The sequence below is a fragment of the Pelodiscus sinensis genome, chromosome 1 (genome assembly GCF_052426305.1).
Source record: "Pelodiscus sinensis isolate ZL-2025 chromosome 1, ASM5242630v1, whole genome shotgun sequence".
NCBI lineage: Eukaryota > Metazoa > Chordata > Testudines > Trionychidae > Pelodiscus > Pelodiscus sinensis.
In genome coordinates, this window is record NC_143052.1 from 339,695,279 (window position 1) to 339,713,569 (window position 18,291).

General features: G+C 46.4%; 1 protein-coding gene across 2 annotated transcripts in view; it reads right to left on the minus strand.

Annotated features, from left to right (window-relative positions):
• Positions 1-10,059: 10,059 nt before the first annotated feature.
• The window catches only part of USP35 (ubiquitin specific peptidase 35), a 58,239-nt gene continuing 50,007 nt past the window's right edge, over positions 10,060-18,291 (minus strand). For both annotated transcript variants that reach the window (XM_006131912.5, XM_025189114.3), the window contains one exon: positions 10,060-16,179. In XM_006131912.5, the coding sequence (XP_006131974.3) occupies positions 16,009-16,179 (171 nt within the window). In that variant the 3' untranslated portion in view covers positions 10,060-16,008. The remainder of the gene's footprint in view (positions 16,180-18,291) is intronic.

Sequence of the window (18,291 nt, forward strand, 5' to 3'; positions counted from 1 at the left end):
CGGATGCTTTTGTGCAAAAGATGTCTTTTGTGCAAAAGCATCCATGCCAGTGTAGACGCTCTCTTGCACAAATACTTTTAATGGAAAAACTTTTCCGTTACAAGTATTTGCGCGAAATCATGCCAGTCTAGACGCAGCCTGAGACTGATTCAGTAATCACAGAAGTCAGTGTCAAGATTCCCATAAAATTCAGGGGTCCTATTAAAAAGATATTGGCAACTCCTTGCCCTCAAAGCATTGCAGTGCTGTGCTGCTTCCTGAGACCCAGAAAGTGAAACTAAATGGAAACAAAAGCAAAAGAGATTCAGCTATTCCCACTCACCCACTTCAGGGGATTTGCAAAATGTAACAAAAATTACAGACACATTGAGAAACATGTTTAAAAAAATCTTTCCATGTTAGTGTCTTAAAATAGTATCATTAACACAGATAAGGCTCTTTTTTAACAAGATATGATTATTGCCCTCTCAATGTTTCTTTAATTTCCTGGAATGCAGCCATCTCTGGTGTACATTGCAATTGTGATATGAAAAGTACACAGCAGTCCCTCCCGACCTTTCAGGAGAGGCAGGCCAAATCCAATTATTGTAGAGCTGAAATTGACACCAGCTTCAGACAGAAACTTACAAAATATTGGACCTGATTCAAAGCCCATTGAAGTCAGTGGAAAGACTCCTTTTGACTTGAATGGCTGTTAGCACAGGTTCTGTGCTTATACTAAATTGAAACACACCCTGCCTGTGTGGTTGGTAGCCTGCATGTGTGTATACGCAGAACTTTAGCAATGCACTGGAAGATGCATGATCAGAAATGCAGTTTCTCTTCATATCTACCAGGCTGGAGAGAAGCTGAACTTGCCAAATGCCATGTACTATTAGGATGCTAGTGGATATCTTGAAAGCCAGGGAGCTCAAACAATAACAGGATGGATACAATAGCAGATGACCTAGTCTGTGTAGCAAGCCCATTGTGCAAGTGACTGCTTTTAATTCCATGCTACAACATTCAGTCAAATGCAAAAATCTCTACTGTACCACTGCTATGACCAATAAAAAGATGGGGAGTTGATGCTCAACGGAGTCTTGTGTGGATACAGAATTTGTATCTGTGTCTGCAAAAATGATCTGCAGATATAAAGCAGCTACCACACATTTGCAGGGTTCTACATACAAAATTTGCATCTGCATCTGCAAAAATGGTACGCGGGTATCCCCAGCCTCATCCGCAGATGTGGATACCCATGGATACAAAGACTCCAGCTGCTGGGCTAAAAATAGCAGTGCTAACATTCAGGCTCAGGCTGTGACTCTCTCTGACTTGAACCCAGGCTGCAGTGCAAGCCCAAACTTCTACACTGCAAATTGATAGTCCCCCAAACAGAGCCCACAAGAATGTGGCTGCAGATATCCACAGATCATTTTTGCAGTTATGGATGTGGATACCAATTTTGTAGCTGTATCTCTACCCATCCATATTCTTGACCAGGCCTTTGGAACAACCAAATGAAATGTTGGCTCCCAGTAAATCCTACCCAGATTTTATATCCATACTGGAAAGGACTTTAATCTCTGCAGTCTGACTACCAAACACTGCAGACATGATCAGTAAGGTTTCTATTAACGTACCTCGCATTCAAGCCTCAGTGCTCCCAAGAGACAGAAAAGAGTGGAGACGCCCTGCTAAATGGGCTTTGTTTAGATTCAGCCAAAAGTCATCACTGACATCTGGACAGAATCTTATTAGGATTCTTCAGTATAACATGTATGAAAGAGCACCAGTGCTAAATGGCAGACATAGCTTTGCTTGGAGATCATTCTGACCTACCCACCCTCCAATCACAGGGACTAAGTACATATGAGGTTATAAATTTGATGTCTGAAGGCTCCAGTGGTGCCCCTGTATCAACCCCTTCTTTGATTCCACTGCCGTTGTCCTTTCAGTGCTCTCCTGCACTATTTTAATACAAGTATGTGGGCTCACTGCCGAGCAGCCCTAAGATGCTGTTTTATGCACTTATATTATGACTGTTAATGACATTCCTGCAACTAAACAGCTGTACTTTTATTAAGTCATTTCTTCCCTGGCCAGGTGGCATCCTTCCCTCTGTTGGTCTGTCTGCTTTCTCCTGTCCTCTTGTCCAGCCCATTTCCTTTTGCTTTGCAATTCTTTGGGATGTAGGCTTGAGACGGTCACCACAGCACTGGTTCCCAGTGGGAAGACCCAATATTTAAGGCTTGTAGGGCTGCCAGCATGTCATGGGATATTTCCCAAGCCAACTGAATGCTGTCCCCTTATAACATTCCCCTGTACGGAGAGATGACAGGATCACCAGTGGCAACAATGGCAGGGTCACCAGTGGTAACACAGCTAGAACCTAGATCTGACAGCTCTATCATTTGAACAAAATTTGATTTTATGTCGCCTCGTTAGCAATAGTAGGGGTTTTCTGTATTTCCCTACCTCACAAGGGTATTGTGAAGGGTAATTAATTAGTCAGGAGATACAAAGTGCTGGCAGTGGTCTGTACATTACACAGTGCGACATGATGCTACTGCATCAGGATGTTACAAGAGGAGATGTCAGAATGCCCTCATGGAACCACAATGGATTCAAACCTGTGAAAAGCTCTACCCCTAAATGATGCAGATAAAGAAAGGTGGTACAGGGAAGGCTGTTTGCACACTTTTGAAGTTCAGCTGTCATGTCGTACAAGAAAACATCCACCACTTTAATGAGCAATTAAGAATTCCTGGCTGGACAGCAATGAAGATAGACGTAAGTAGGGACTTGGTCCAGCATCCTTTGAAATCAATGGAAGTCCTACCACTCTGAATTCAGTGAATTCAAGATCAGATCCTTTGAATAATTAGTAGGGCCCAATCCAATTGAATTCAACAGACTCTCACTGATTTCAATGGAAATTAGATAGGACTCATATACATTAGAATAGCTTTTTTAAGTACTTTGAGGGGTGTATGACTGGCACCATTGAAATTGTTGAATCTGCAGCATATTTTCGGTGTTATTTTGTGTGTTCTAAAGTGTCGGACTGTTCTTAAACAGGATTGTGGGATATTTTTTCCGTTTGTAGGAGTCAGCAAGAAAAAAATAATCAGTGACAAAATGTACAGTCTGTGTCTTCTTGTGGTGTCGCTGTTTGAGTTGGTTCTCCATTTTTCAAATCACTGTGGACAACTAATCACTTAAGTTATTAATTTATTCATGGGGATTTTTTTCTAAAAAAAAGAATAATTCGAAACAGTTATTTATCCTGTAAATTGCTCTTGAGCTTAACCTAGATAATACTTTTTTTGCTGTTAATAAACATGGTACATGCCTGAAGCAAAGTTGATCTTGTTTTTAATTATTGTATCATAGCAGAGAAGCAACAGGAAAATAAATAAATTAAAAAAATAGACCACCACAATTCCTGAGTTGTAACATTATTTGAATCTGAGGGTAAAGAAACCAATCGGTGGACAAAAGGACTCAGGCACCATCTTTGACGTCCATGAAATCATTTGTGTTGGAAGAAGCCTTATGAGTTGTTTGCAGAAGCTGGAAATGGCAACAGCAGATAGACCAGTTTATCATCAAGTGGTCTGTTCATTCCCTCTGGGGCACCTGGTATTGACCAGTCAGGATACTGGGTTAGAGAGACCTTTGGTCATTGGTGAAAGATACAACCAGCCGGTTCTCCAGATGGAATAAATTGGCTTTGTCTTATTTTAGTTAATAGAGATATGCTGAGTTACACCAAGTTCAAAATCTGACCCAGGACTGGGTGTAAAAATGGGACGCGCTATTATCTCATGGGATGAGGTTAAGTGGGTTGCACAGGTTACTGTACAAAAGGAGTCTCAGCAGGGGAAAGGTGCACTGTGTCCCAACCTACCCTGCTTCCCAGCATGCCAAAACCCTGCCTGGTCCCTGCCACTGCATTCCACCTGGAAGGCCAAGCCTCATGGTAATAAATAACTGGAGACTGGCCATTGGCCTCTGGGTGAATGTGCCTTTTCTTCACTCTCTTTCAGGCTGCATTTTTAGGAGGGCTTGTCAACATGTTAATTGGTTTCTCTCTGCCACAATCCGTTTTTCACACATTTCTTCTTGTGAAATGTTTTTTTCCTTCTCAGTTTGTTTGTGCCTTTCCCCTCTGTCACATTCCTATTAAACTGAGCTCAGTCCATGTCCCAGCCATGGGGAGGGATATTTTGTTGGCCCAACACACTACAGCAAAGCCTTTTTCTTAGGAAAAGGGTCATAAAATAAGGGATTGAAATGAGGAGGAGGTGGCACAGACGTAGTCTCCAAAACACTGACTGCTTTACATACCAAAATGAATCAGACACATCAACTCTCATGGTTTTGTCCTGAGTTCCAGGATAATTATTGTTTTCCCTAAAGCCCCAGCTCCTGGAATCAAGTGATTATGTGATGAAGCAGAATGCAAATAAAAAGAACACCACATCTATTATTGTTACATGAGCTCGTGATTTTTAAAGCTAAACTCATTTTTGGTGACCTTGATTCATGATTTTTGAACATTTGGGGTTGGCGCTCTCAGCGGATTAGTGCAGATCTTCATAAGACAATGCTGTTAAGTCTTTTGTGCATGGCTCCCACATACCTTTTAGATTGGGTAACATTTTATAGTCACTTGGTACAAAGTTGAATAGAAACACAAAGTACAAGGCAATGCAGAGTCACGGCCTACCAGTGCCACTGACCTCAATTGGGGTTGTAGTACTTGACACTTCTGAAAAACGGGCCTTTTTAGCTTCTTGTAACATAGGGGAGCTATTGTGAGGTAAAAATACAGAGCATGAAAGGGAGGTGTAACAAACTGGTAGTGTAACCCATTGGTTGTTACATATCTCCCTCTGTCGTTGAGCTATAGCAGATAGGAGTCTGTCACACCCTCTCTTCTCCTCCTTCCACCTCACAACTAGAGCTCCTGGCTCATTAGTTTTCAAGCATCCACAAGTCAATCTTTAAGTTGCATCCCATCCTGATGAGCAAGACACAAGAAGTCATTTTTCTGCTCTACTCAGCGTTGATTAGGCCTCAGCTGGAGTACTGTGTCCAGTTCTGGGCACCATATTTCAAGAAAGATGTGGAGAAATTGGAGAAGGTCCAGAGAAGAGCAACAAAAATTATTAAAGGTCTAAAAAACATGACCTATGAGGGAAGACTGAAAGAATTGGGCTTGTTTCGTTTAGCAAAGAGAAGACTGAGAGGGGACATGATAGCGGTTTTTAAGTATCTAAAAGGGTGTTACAAGGAGGATGGAGAAAAATTGTACTCCTTAGCCTCTGAGGATAGGACAAGAAGCAATGGGCTTGAATTGGAGTAAAGGAGGTTTAGGTTGGACATTAGGAAAAAGTTCCTAACTGTCAGGGTGGTTAAACACTGGAATAAATTGCCTAGAGAGGTTGTAGAATCTCCATCACTGGACATATTTAAGAGCAGGTTAGACAGACACCTGTCAGGGATGATCTAGACCAGTGGTATGAGTACCCTTGGGGTACTCGAGAGAAGTCCAGGGGTATATCAACACAACTGAAATTTGGAGGAAACTCAATTTTTGTTTTAAGTTTTACAGCGCTTTATTATTTTTGTACTTTTTATACCTGAAAATTTCATCGCCCGCCTGGCTATGATTAAGTTGTTTAAACAAATGTGTTACAATGTTAGAAAAAAATTTTGTGTGTCTGAAAACTGTAGGTACTCGGGGTACTTTTTTTAAAGGGGGTACTTTATTAAAAAAAGGTTGAGAAACACTGACCTAGATGGCACTTGGACTCAAGGATCTCTTGAGGGCCCTTCCACTTCTATGATTGGGTCATTACATACATGTGAGAAGGGAGGGTGTTCATCCAGGAGCTTAAGTGCTGTAGCCCTCATGCTTGGGACAAGTTTTCTCCATCATTGTGTATTACGTGTCCAAGATGGCGCCAACACAAACACCAACAATTCTGCCTAACAATTTCATAGAAAAGTGTGGCTTCATGTTGAGCCAAATTCTGAAGTCCTAGGCTATGTCTAGACTGCATTGCTTTTTCGGGATACTGGAGGTATCCCGGGATAGCAATGCCACATCCAAAGAACGCATCTGCTTTTTCAAAAGAAATGTTGAAAGAACGGATGTGCTCTTTCACCATCCCTGTAAACCTCATTCTACGAAGAATAAGGGATGGCTCAAAAAAGCACTTTTTTTTTGCAATTTTGTGCTGTGCACAAACGCCAAATTTCAAAAGAGCCTCTTTCAAAAGCAAATTGAAAAAAGATAGCAATTTGTGTACCGCAAATTTTGTATCTTTTTTCGATTTAACAGTACAGTCTAGACGTAGCCTCTCTCAGGTAATACTGCAACTGAATTCACGTGAGAGATTTTCTAAGTCTTGTTGACATTAGGGTCATCAAGGATCAAGGTGTACACATACACATAACGAAAAGATGGATGCTGACCAAAAGAACTTGCAATTGGCCTGTGAGATGAGAGACAACAGGTGGGATGGAGCACAAGGAAACAGTGGAAGGCAGTTATGATTGGTGTAATAAGCACCAATCACAGTAAAGTTTTCATGACTCCCCCAATGTCATTAAAGTGCAGAGGAAACTTTATGAAGAAGAGGAGAAATGCCACAAATGTCTCTGTGTCATGTGTCTGATTTCTTTCCAAAAATCCAGAGCAGTCTGTAATAACAATGTGTTTCAAACAAGCCCTTAAAAAATAAATCAGCAACTGATATGGACACAAAACTAAGTAGAAAAAGACAATCTGCTGCTATTCAAAAACTATCAACAACAAGTAAGAAGGCTTCATTCCCCCCTATTTAACACAATAATTCTAATTTTGTCCTCAAATCAACATCCTATATTAAGGAATTCTAACGTTCCTTTTGGGTTTGCAATCACACATGGAGTGATTAAATCATTACAAACCATTTCTTCTTTAGTCAAGCACAAACCCATGAAATGCAAGAGCTTAGCAGATGCCTTGCCAATATTTACACACACTACACACGACACCCATTTCAAATAGGCAGGTATAGGCCTCTAGGGGGCTATGACTCTGTGTAGCGGAGAGCAGAATCAAGACCAGGCCTCTTTCTCTTGTTAAATATCAGAGGGGTAGCTGGGTTAGTCTGTATTAGGAATGTGAAAGGTTAACCAGTTAACTGATTAGCATCAACCTTAACTAGTTCTGGTTAACCTTTAACTGGTGAAGGCTGGAGCAGCTTCCCACCTGTCATGAACAAGGGCTGGTCTAGCCCCACAGAGGGCCTACCACAGACAGGGATGCTCCAGTTGTCCAGAGCAGCCCCTGTCCACAGTGGGCTCAGACACCCCTCAGGCAGGGGCTGCGCCAGCCCAGTCTTGGGGGGGATGGGAGGGGCCACTCCAGCCCAGCAGGACTGAAGCAGTCCCCCCCCCAACCTACACGCCCTTTAATCAGTTTACCGGTTAACTATGCTTAATTTGTTAACCAATTAAACGGGATTTTACAGCCCTAGTTTTATCCACACAAACAGTAAGTCCTGTGGCACCATAAAGACTCAGGGTATGTCTACACTGCATCCCTAGTTCGAACTAGGGATGCAAATGGAGACAATCGAAGTAGTTAATGAAGCGGGGATTTAAATATCCCGCGCTCCATTAACATGATCTCGCCGGCGCGCTAGTTCGAATCACAGCTGATTTGAACCAGGAAGTGCGCACCGGGATGCGTTAGTTCGGACTAAAGCCCTTAGTCCGAACTAATGTTACTCCTCATTTCGAACTAGTGCGCTGTGATTCGAACTAGCGCGCCGGCGAGATCATGTTAATGGAGCGCGGGATATTTAAATCCCCGCTTCATTAACTACTTTGATTGTTTCCATTTGCATCCCTAGTTCGAACTAGGGATGCAGTGTAGACATACCCTATGAGATTTATTTGGGCATAAGTTTTCATGGGCAAAAACCCCACCTCATCAGCTGCATGAAGTGGAAATTGCCATGTTTTTTTTGTCATGAAGTTGATGGATTTCCACTCCATGCTTTTGACAAAGTGGGTTTTTGCCCACGAAAGCTTATGCCCAAATAAATGTTAGTCTTTAAGATGCCAGAGGATGCCTCATGGTTTCTCTTGGGTGGGAGAAGTGGAGGCTGGGGTGAGGAGGTAATGAGGGAATTGGGGATTGGGGTGTGATGGGGTCAGGCTCAGAGATGGTAGAACCTAGGGGCACATGGTAAAGTGTGACCCCCCTCCCTAAGGCAAGACTGTGCAAGGAGCAGACCCTGGGGAACCTCCCACAGCTTAACCCATGCCAGGGAACGGGGCACAGACAGATGGGCATAGCGCAAGCCCTGGACCGATGCAGGGGGAGAGCAGGCCTGGCCTGCTCTCAGGGAGCACAAGCATGCCCAGGTCAGTCTGTTGCTCTGAAATCAGCCCCTGCTCTAACAAACTAGATTCACGCGCCCCCCAGCTCGGGACAGAACATCCACCCCTTTGGCATCACATCAGGGAACTGAGGTCAGTGTCAACCAACAGTTCTTCCTGAACCCCACTGACCAACTGTGCAGTGCTGCTTGAACACACCTCCACCCCAGAGGTGGCTGCATCTCAGCACTGAGCAGGGGATCCCTGCCCCACCCCAGGGCCAGCAGCATCTCAACACCAGATGAGAGATCCCTGTATAACCAACCCTAGTGGCAGTGCTGCGCAGTCCCTGGCTGTCTCGTAGCCTGTGAAGCGGCCCTGAGAGTCCTGCTGTGGTGGGACACTGGGAGCCAACACCTCTGGCAGGGTAAATGAACTGGACAGTCATGGGAGTGGGGCGCCCAGGAGCTACTTGCTGGCCAGGAGGCAGCTGGGAGAACGACAGCGCAGTGACACACTGTCCTGAGGCTTTCCCCGCTGCAACAGGGCATGAGGTTAGGTAAGTATCCCTCCTCATGCCCAAACCCCCGAAACCCAATCCCCCTCACTCATTCCCCTCCCCCTAAAACTCCAAAATCGCAGCTAGCTCCTGCACCCTCCCTTGCTCCTGCACCCTCCCTCCTGGCCACACATTGCACTCTCCCTTGCTTTTGCTCCCTCCCCCCCCCAGTCAGACACCCTACTCCCAGCCTGCTTCTGCACCCTACCTCACTCCCAGACCTTGCACTCTCACTCCCTCCTACACCCCACCTCCCACCCAGATACTGCACCCCCATCCACATCCCACTCGCTGGCAGCCCTGTCTCGCACACTGAACCCCTCATTTTTGTCCCCATCACAGAGCCTAGGGGTGTTCAAAAAGCCACTAACTCTAGAACCCTGAAAAAGTGAAAGTGTCTATAGGAAGCCCTGAACCTCAGTCCTCCCCCTCACCCCCACAGGTCTGCAGCACCAGAGGAGTGAGGTGTCTCAGCTGGGGGCGGCCACATCAGTGAGGGTTGAGGGTTTTTGGAGGCTTTTTTTTTTTTTTTTTTGCTTCTCACTTGTATGGTTCCCCAACCGATTTTTCTGTGGCTCAGTGACCTCTGACACAAATAAGTTTCCCTCCCCTGCCATAAATAAAGGAAACATTGAAACCTTTTGTGTTGGACATTAGCGACTGGTGGCCAGCAGAAAGGTGTGCATTGAGCAAGGTGGTCCACAGACCAAAAAGTTTGAGAACTACTGGGCTACAGGGTGAGTGCTCCTGGGCTGCGGCTCTGGGGCAGCGTGGCAGCGGGGGAAACTGAGGGGAGAGGAAAACGTGTGTGGGGGGGTCCCTCTGCCCCAAAGCCACGTTGACCCCTAGGTGCCTGGGTCCCTGGCAGGAAGGCAAGGGCACCATGGACCAGACCCCCATCCACAGCAGGGCTGGACGCCCCGAGGTCACCTCCCCCACCTTGCCCATTTCCCTGAACCCTCCCAAGCCACCCTGACTCCAGCCCATGTTAGTGATCCAGCAGCGCACATTGCCCCCTTCCCCCCAACTCCCCGCAAGATTGGAGCCAGCGCCGGCTTCCTGCAGGGGGAGAGGGAAGCCCCATGCCGCATCCAGATTCCGGGGAAGTGTGCACGCGCTGCTCCTCCCCTCCCCACTGGAAAGCTGGAGCGGAGCCCAGGGCAGGAGACCAAGCGTGGATATACGGTGGAGAGAGCCCCTTCTCTCTCCCAGGAGAGTGGTGCGGCCCAAGGCAGGACAGTTAAAGGTTGGCACGCCACTTCAGAAAGGTTGCTGACCCCTGCTCCGGTGCTACTATAAGAATATAATGATGTGAAGTTTAGTAGAAGTCAAACATTTGGACTCCCCCATGGACAGAAATGGTACACAATACATAGGTAATACTGGGTATCAATGTACTTTTTAATTGCGTTACTTCTGAATTATACAATTACAGAGCTCAGGCCTATGTTGATCTCATTTGTAACCGTGTAAATCTGGAGTAACGCCACTAAAATGGCTGCTGTTAGCCAGTGGCCTGAATGGAGCTCTACACTAGCGGCTAGATTTATATCAGTGTACTTCAGAGAAGAATGTTTCCCTAGATTAAACGTGGTGCAGCTAATAACTTAGGAGAATACAATTCTTATTTTTGCACGTCCTTTATTTCTGTTATGATATATATAAAAGCAGGGGAACAAAGAACCTTTTTTCAGCTTAGGTCGCATTGGGACCTCTTCCCCCTGTGCCCAGTTGCTTGCTATACATAACTTTGTAAAGAGCAAGGGGAAAGCAGGAGAACTTGTTAATTCCTTAAAATCACTAGACATAGCTGCTGGTATAGTGACTTGAAAGAAGTAAGTGGCACAGTCAAATATCAGCAATAATCCAATAGAAAAGACCTAGTGAGGTTGTAGCAGTATTGTGGGCCGGGCCCCGACAGGAAGGGGCAAAGGGGGCAATTTCCCAGGGACCCGCTGTTTCAAAAGGGCTCCCAGCCATCACTACCACAGGAGTGGTGGTGGCTAAAGCCCAGGGCTCTTTAAATCACCACCAGAACACCACACAGCGCACTCCGGGCAGCTCTGAGGACTGCGGCATGGTGCACTCCTGGCAGTCCTGAGTGCTGGCTTCCCCAGCCCCGCCCATTCCACTGAGGCCCCTCCCCTTTCAGAGCATAGAGTCCCCACCTTGCCCGGAGGCCCAGCAAGTCTGTCAGCCCCCCCAATGGTGGGAATAGTGGTGACAGTGCCGCATTCCTTGTCGTTTTACATTGTGTATCTGTATCAATATACATAAAAAGAAAATAAACTGACTGTGGGTGCTCAGAATTTTATAACATAGCCTGGGTTTAATAATGATCTTTCCTTTGTGCCCTGGCGTTGCAAAGGATGCGACACATCTGTCCTCCAGAGACTGCCAACTGCCTTGAGTCATGTGCCCTCTTTTCCTGCCCACCCACCTGCCATGTTGCTAATTTATCAAACAAGTGCCCAGAGCTGTTTGGGAAGAACAGTCCGCTCCCATGGCCCCAATGCTGTTGGAGCGGAGCCCACGGGCAGGCTGATGAAGCGTTACTAGAAAGGAGCACCAGATAGGAAAATCTGGTGCAAAGGCAGATTCAGATGAACTCTTAGGGCAGAGCTTGTAATCAGATTGTTCTGCTGCCACTCAGGTATCAAATGCTAGTGTAGTGCAAGGCTCTCAGTCCCTCAGACATCACCATGAGACCCCTACCTCCTGCCCTGTCCCCCAACCTTCATAGACACCTCCTCCCCAAATGCCATGTATCAGTGGACAGAAACTCACACTCCCAGCCCACAAACCCCATCGGACACAGCCACTGACTGCCTCTGCCTAAGCAGGGCCCTGGCGATTATACCCATGATTCTGGCCTGACACAGGTGTGAGGAGGATCAGGAGCCTTGTGTAGCTCCTGTGCAGAGTAGCTATGGCAACAAGAAGGGTACCCCATTGGCATAAATAATCCATCTCCCCAAGAGAAGGTCACTAGGTTGACAGAAGAAGTCTTCTCTACAAAGTTAGGTCAGCCTAGCTACAGCCCTCAGGGCTTTGAAAAAACAACACCCCACGTGTCATAAAGAAGTCGACTTCACCCCTTGCAGACAAAGGCAAGTCCATGGATTATCTATGCCAAGAGGAGAACCCTTCCAGTCATAGGGCAGCTCTACACTGAAGCATTCCAGCGGACCACTTACAGCATTGAAACATAAAATGACTTCATCCCTTCGGAGCAACCATACTGGGTCAGACCAGAGGTTCTTCTACCCCAGTATACTATCTTCTGACAGTGACAGTAAGTACTTTGGAGGGAATGAACAGAAGAGGGCAATTATTGAGTGATCTGTCCCCGATCATCCACTCCCAGATTTAGAAAGTCAGAGGCTAGGGCCACCCAGAGCATAGGATCTGAACCCAAAGCATAGGGTCTGAACTTTTTTTTTAGCCCAGTTATAGTTTTGGCCTTTACAACATCCTCTGGCAATGAGTTCCACAAGTTGACTGTGTGTTGTGTGAAGAAGCCTAATTGAAAGTCAACAGTTTAAATGGGATTTGAGCTCCCAAGTCACTTACAGCTAGATTGATTGGCACATAACAATAAGGAGGTGGAGTTGTGGAAAGTGAGTTTAAAGGTACCCAAAGGTTAAGCAAATTTAGTGGTGTCCTATGCAGCTGTGTATTCTGCATATGCCAAAGGACAGCCCTGAGGTTAGGTGTTGTGATGTTGAAACTAAGTCCCCTTTGTGGAGCCAGCCTCTACTGGGAAATCCAAACTTGCCTGAGCAGGTCAGCTGTCTAACTCCCAGAGACTAGAGCAGACACTTTTAAAAACTTTACCCCAAATGTAAGAGTTTCACAATTCAAACCAAATTATCTTCACATTATTTCCTGCCATTTCTGCCCTGATACCATGAACTCTGATAGAATTAAATGGCGTGAAAGTTCTGAATGGTTTCTAGGAAGCTTGACATTTTCCTTCCATTTATCAGCCAAAATTTTCAAAGGTGGCCAATGGTTTGGGGTGTCTCAGTTTGTTTAGGTGCCCATCTTAAAACCTATGAAGTTTTTTAGAAGTACTGAGCACCTGCAGCTTCCAATGACATCAGCCAGAGTTGTACATGCTCAGCAGCTCTGAAAATCAGGTCCACAGTTGGAAACACAAAAGAAAAACTGTGACTACAGTTTCACTCCACTGTGAGTTCCTTTCACTGAGAGCAAACACCCACTGCATGCTGCCTTCAGTGAGAGTTGCCATCTCTGCTCTTCTTCTCTCCAAGATAAACAAAGAAGTTGCCACTGGGCCACTGAGAAAAGACTACGGCAGAATTCCAGGTTCTTGCTCTGCTAATATGTGTAAGGAGGAGCCAGCTAAATCTTGCTACAATTGCTCCCAGTTGGAAGTGAAGAGGAGCTGATCTGACTACAACTTTCTCTTCCTCGGAATTAGCATAAATGTACATGGTAGAGGGATTTCAGAGGCATCCTGCAGTTCCAAGAGTACCCTTACAACTACAGAGCATGGAGTGGTCCTGCCACTGCTATACAAGGTGAAAAGGAGGAGAGACTTTGCAAGACAGGTGCCCTCTTGGAGTACAATTTCCTCATGGTAGACCAAAAATACACACACTTTACTACAGAAAGATGCAACATCCTAACTTTAGGAACTTGTCTACACTGGCACATTTTGTTGCCAAAAACTACCTTTTGGTGACAAAACAGTGAAAGCATTTATCCTGCAATGTGACTTTTGTTGGGAAAAACACCCAGTTTTTCAAATCAAAAAGTTACATGCCCACAGGAGACTTTTGTCTTTTCCCCTCCCTTTATTGTCAACAAAAAGCCAGTGTGGACTCTGCTGTTTGTTGTGTTGAGAGAACTGGCTTCTGCCAGTGTCCCACAATGCCTGCCCTGATGATTGTGCTCAGTGTTTTGTGATCTCTGCTGCCCTGCAGACATTCGCCCCCCCCTTCTCTTTCAACACACTGGGAATATCTGAGTGAGCTGCTCCATTTGAGGAACAAAGAACAAATCATTGGAGTGCCCTGCACTAGGAACACAGTGCAGGCAGACTACTGCTGTACTGGGAGAGCTGGAGAGACTGCTGTGCTGCTTTGATATGCCTTAGTACGGAAGCTCACAGAGCTATGAGAGAAACCCAAGAAATGAAGGGATCACTTCTGTCTGTCAACAGGGGAGCTAGCAATGTGGCCATGAAATGTCAGCAATGGGAGCAGAAAAAAATGGTTTGACCAGTTTTCATATTTGGCGACTTTTTCATGTCATCACTTTTGTTGCCAAAACTTCTCAGTGTAGACATAGCCTCCATGGGAGTTTTCCCTGAGTAAAAGCTCTGAAGTGGGCCTCTGCATCTTCTGATCTTTCAGAAAAGAAACCTAACTAAGGGTACATCTACACTGCACAGCTATTTCAAAATAAGCTATTCTGGAATACTTATTCCAAAATAGCTTATTTCAAAATAGCACCTCTACACTGCAGGGAAGCCTCAAAATTAGTCTGAAGCAGGCTTCCCTAATGTAGACATACTATCTCAATTTAGAACCTCAGGAGGCGCTGGGGAGGAATAACTTAGAATGTCCCTGGTGAGGGGCTATTTTGAAATAGCGGCAGTGGAGCATCTACAAACGCCTTATTTCAAAATAGCTATTTTGGAATAGGCATTATTCCTTGTGGAATGAGGTTTACAGCAGTTGGACTAAGCTGTCTGTTATGTTGAATTTATTTTGAAATAATGAAATGGCTGTGTAGACGCTCACATTGTTATTTCGAAATAAGGCTTGTTATCTCGAAATAATGGTACAGTGTAGATGCACCCTTAGTCTAGAATCGTTGGAAGGGAGAGGAAATTGTTCTAGCTATGGGCAAATCTCAAAAGGATAGTATAATAAGAATGGATAATATAATAAGAATGGAACAAATAACTCTTATTTCACAATTTATCTGCTGCATTTAGCCACTCAAATAGATGTCCTGGTTTTGTCGTGTGAATTTAATTCAGGATGTGTGAATTTAATTCAGAAGGGGGGATTACTCTATGGATACACAATATTCACACACCCCAGTAGGAATTGAATCCACCAGCTCTGGCATAAACAGCACAACTCCAGCCCACTCACACTACTGGAGTCAGCCCTTCAGGAAGCGTGCAAGGAGCAGACCTTTAGAGTTGTTAGGGACCAGCCACTAGAGAGAGCTATGACCCCAGACACTATGCCCATGTATTACACTAGTATCCTGTTCTCCATCTTGAATCAAGTGACCTGGCTGCTAGGATGAAGACAGAACTTTGGCTGTTGAATTCTGTGATCTCTACAAGGCAAGATTTCCAGAAGTGACTAGCAATTTTAAGGTGTCTCAGTTTGTAGGTTCTCTCTGTGGGATGCCTGACAGGGGACCTGATTTTCTGAGGCCAGTTGTGGCGGGGTGTAGCAACCCCGCCATGATCCTGGGCCGAGAGAAGCCCCGACCAGCTTCTCAGTACTTTCTGGAAATCAGACCCCTTTGGTGTATGGCAAGCTGAGAATCCAAAACCTGAGGCATCTGAAAATCACTAGCCCCTTCTGGAAAATCTAGACCATAGACCCCATTTGTGTGTGGAAGATTTGGGCTCCTCATTTGGGCCACTGGCACTGCACTTTGTCTCATCCAAAAAAGTCCTGTTTCCTGGCACCTCTCTCTGCCCCCGTCTTGATCAACAGTTCACCCAGCAGGCAAAATAATGCGACAGTTAAGCAAAGTGGCACTTCTCTCAGTTCTCCACCCGTATCTTGTCTCCGCAGCGCTTAGCAGCTAGTAATATTATTTTAAGGCGTTCAAACCAAGTGCATAGAAAGCAATGGGAATCTCCATAGGATAGTGATTTAACCCCCGCCAGCAATGCGTTCCCTGCATCAGCAGCGAGACCTTTCACTTAGCCAGGATTCAGGGCCAAGCTCCTGCCCCTGGTAACACTGACTTCAAAGGAAATGAGAGGAGATTCTGTCCTCTATGAGCCCTGCAGCTCAGTTAGAAATGAGGGCTTGTTGGTTATAGTCAGTCAGAGCTTGTGTTCAGTGGCACCTTTAGAAGACCAGCCCATGAAATGAGCCCGAGCCTCCGCCTCCAGCAGCTGGACCGCAGCCCCCAGAAGAGCCTTCGTCATCCTTGTCCCTGTCAAAATCTCTCCACCATAGAGGGGATTTGGGCAAGGTTGAAATGTAGGCTGCTCTGTTCCTTGCTTCCTTTTCTTGCTCCTGGGAGAAAGGGGGTGAAAACAAACAAACCTGTTCATCTGCAGTCGGTGATTCTGAGGAATGCATGTGACAACGCTGCTCTCCAGTTCAACGGAGGGCAGGCAGCGGGGAAAACAAATGCCCTCCCTGATCATGCAAGGCACCAAGGTCTTGAACATTTGTTTAAGGTCAGCAAGAGCTGAGGATGCTCAGTATCTGGCAGCCTTGGGCCCTAGCAACCTGACTGACTGCTTTAGAAGCCTGGAAAAGGTTTGTCATCAGGACCGTCCTTAGGCATATGCAGCATATGCAGCTGTGCAGGGCACCCACTCATTTGGGGCAGCAAATTTTGGCCACCCCTATGCAGCCGCACGGGCTGGTGTGCCTACAGCTGGTCCTAACTGCTGTCCACTGGTCCCTCTCTGGCCCAGCCCCTCCCACCTTGCTTCTTTCTTGACCCCCAGCAGCAGGGCTGCCTTCTCCCTGCCCACTCTCCATTCCCCCGCCCACATGCTCCTATTGACCAGCTGGCGACTGAGCTGAGGGGTCTCTCTTGCCACACTGGGCATGGAGAGGAGCCCTCTGCCTCTATGGCTCCACACCAGTCCCAGGCAAGACCCGAGCCCCAGCAGTAGCTATGTGGAGAGGGGTGGTGGAAGGGAAGCCCTGAGTCCCAGCAGGAGCCAAATGGGAAGGGTTGGGGGGGGGGGGGGTCAGGAACACCTTGAGTCATGGGGAGGGCACAAGGGAAGCCCCAAGCCACAACAAGAGCCATGTGGGTGGGGGCCAGAGAGGCCTCAGGTAACTTGCGTTGTCCCATACATTTTAGGGACAGCCCCATTTGTGACACTCCCCAACCAAGGCCTCCGGGGGTGAGTCATGTCCTTCCTAGTGTCTGTTCTAGAGATCGCTGCTCTGCTATCTCAGTGAGAGGGGGAAGAACCCGAACAGAGGAGCATAAATGAAAAGCAGTGACTGTTTCATATCGCAATAGCAGGCTGAGAACAAGCAATGAAGGACAATTGCTAGCCTATGGCAACTCTCTAGGGGTGCATCTACACCTCACCCTAGACTCACAAATTGCGCATCTTATTTCAAATCTATTTTGAAAAAGCTTATTTTGAAATTTGGCATGTCTACACAGTGCCAAATTTCAAAATAACGTGCTATTTCGAGCCATTCCTTAACCCTCGTGCAACAAGGTTTACTGGGATGGTGAAATAGCGTTCCCGTTATTTTGAAAAATATTTCGAAATAACGGGCAGCTCCAGTATCCCGAAATAGCCATGCAGTGTAGACGTACCCCAGGAGAGTAATGGGAGGAATTCCTTTCCCATTTGGTCCTGCTGAGGGAATCCCCCTGCTGCTTGTGAAGGTTTATGTTCAAACTGCTAAGGAAGTGTGTCCAGTTTCTGTTCTCAGTTCACACACCTCCTGCCTGCTTTCCAGCCTTTGTGGTGAACATGAGGGGTAAGTTGGTGCAACATGTAAGTTGGTGCAGCTGATTTCGGTCCAACTAACTGATCTGACACCGTCTGAGGTACTGGCCCTACTGGCATAAGCCAACTCTTCTGTTCCATATTCTCAGGTAAGTCACTGTTGTTCCCTCCATGGGGCTAAATTTATCTCTTCACATTACACCATGAAGCAGGGAGGAAAAGCTGTTGTTGACCCCTGGGGAAGGAAGAGAGGCAGCACCATGCTAGGCAGAGAGCTGCCATTACACAGGAGTGGGCATGAATGACAATGGACATGGGATCTAACCTCATATAGGTTAGCCTACTCCTCACACAGCCTTCTCCTTACCCTGTGACAATCCTTGTCTGGAGTGCACTGGCAGGGAAGTCTCATTGAATTGATCTAGAGATAAGGGCTCACACACCCCTCAGCCATCACCTGGCCTCTGTACAGGCAGTCTCAGCAGAGGGGCCTAGGAAGAAGGATAACTGACCCCACCCTAGTGCAGAGAGGGCCGGCATGTATCCCTGCCCACCACTCAACCTTTCAGAGGAGCATTCCACCCAAGTGAGCCTGGGGACTGAGCTCCCCTCCCATCCTTAGCTTCCATCAGGAGGGATCAACCCCGAAGCATTATTAAGGCAGGATGGGAGGAAATTTTATGCTGCCACTACC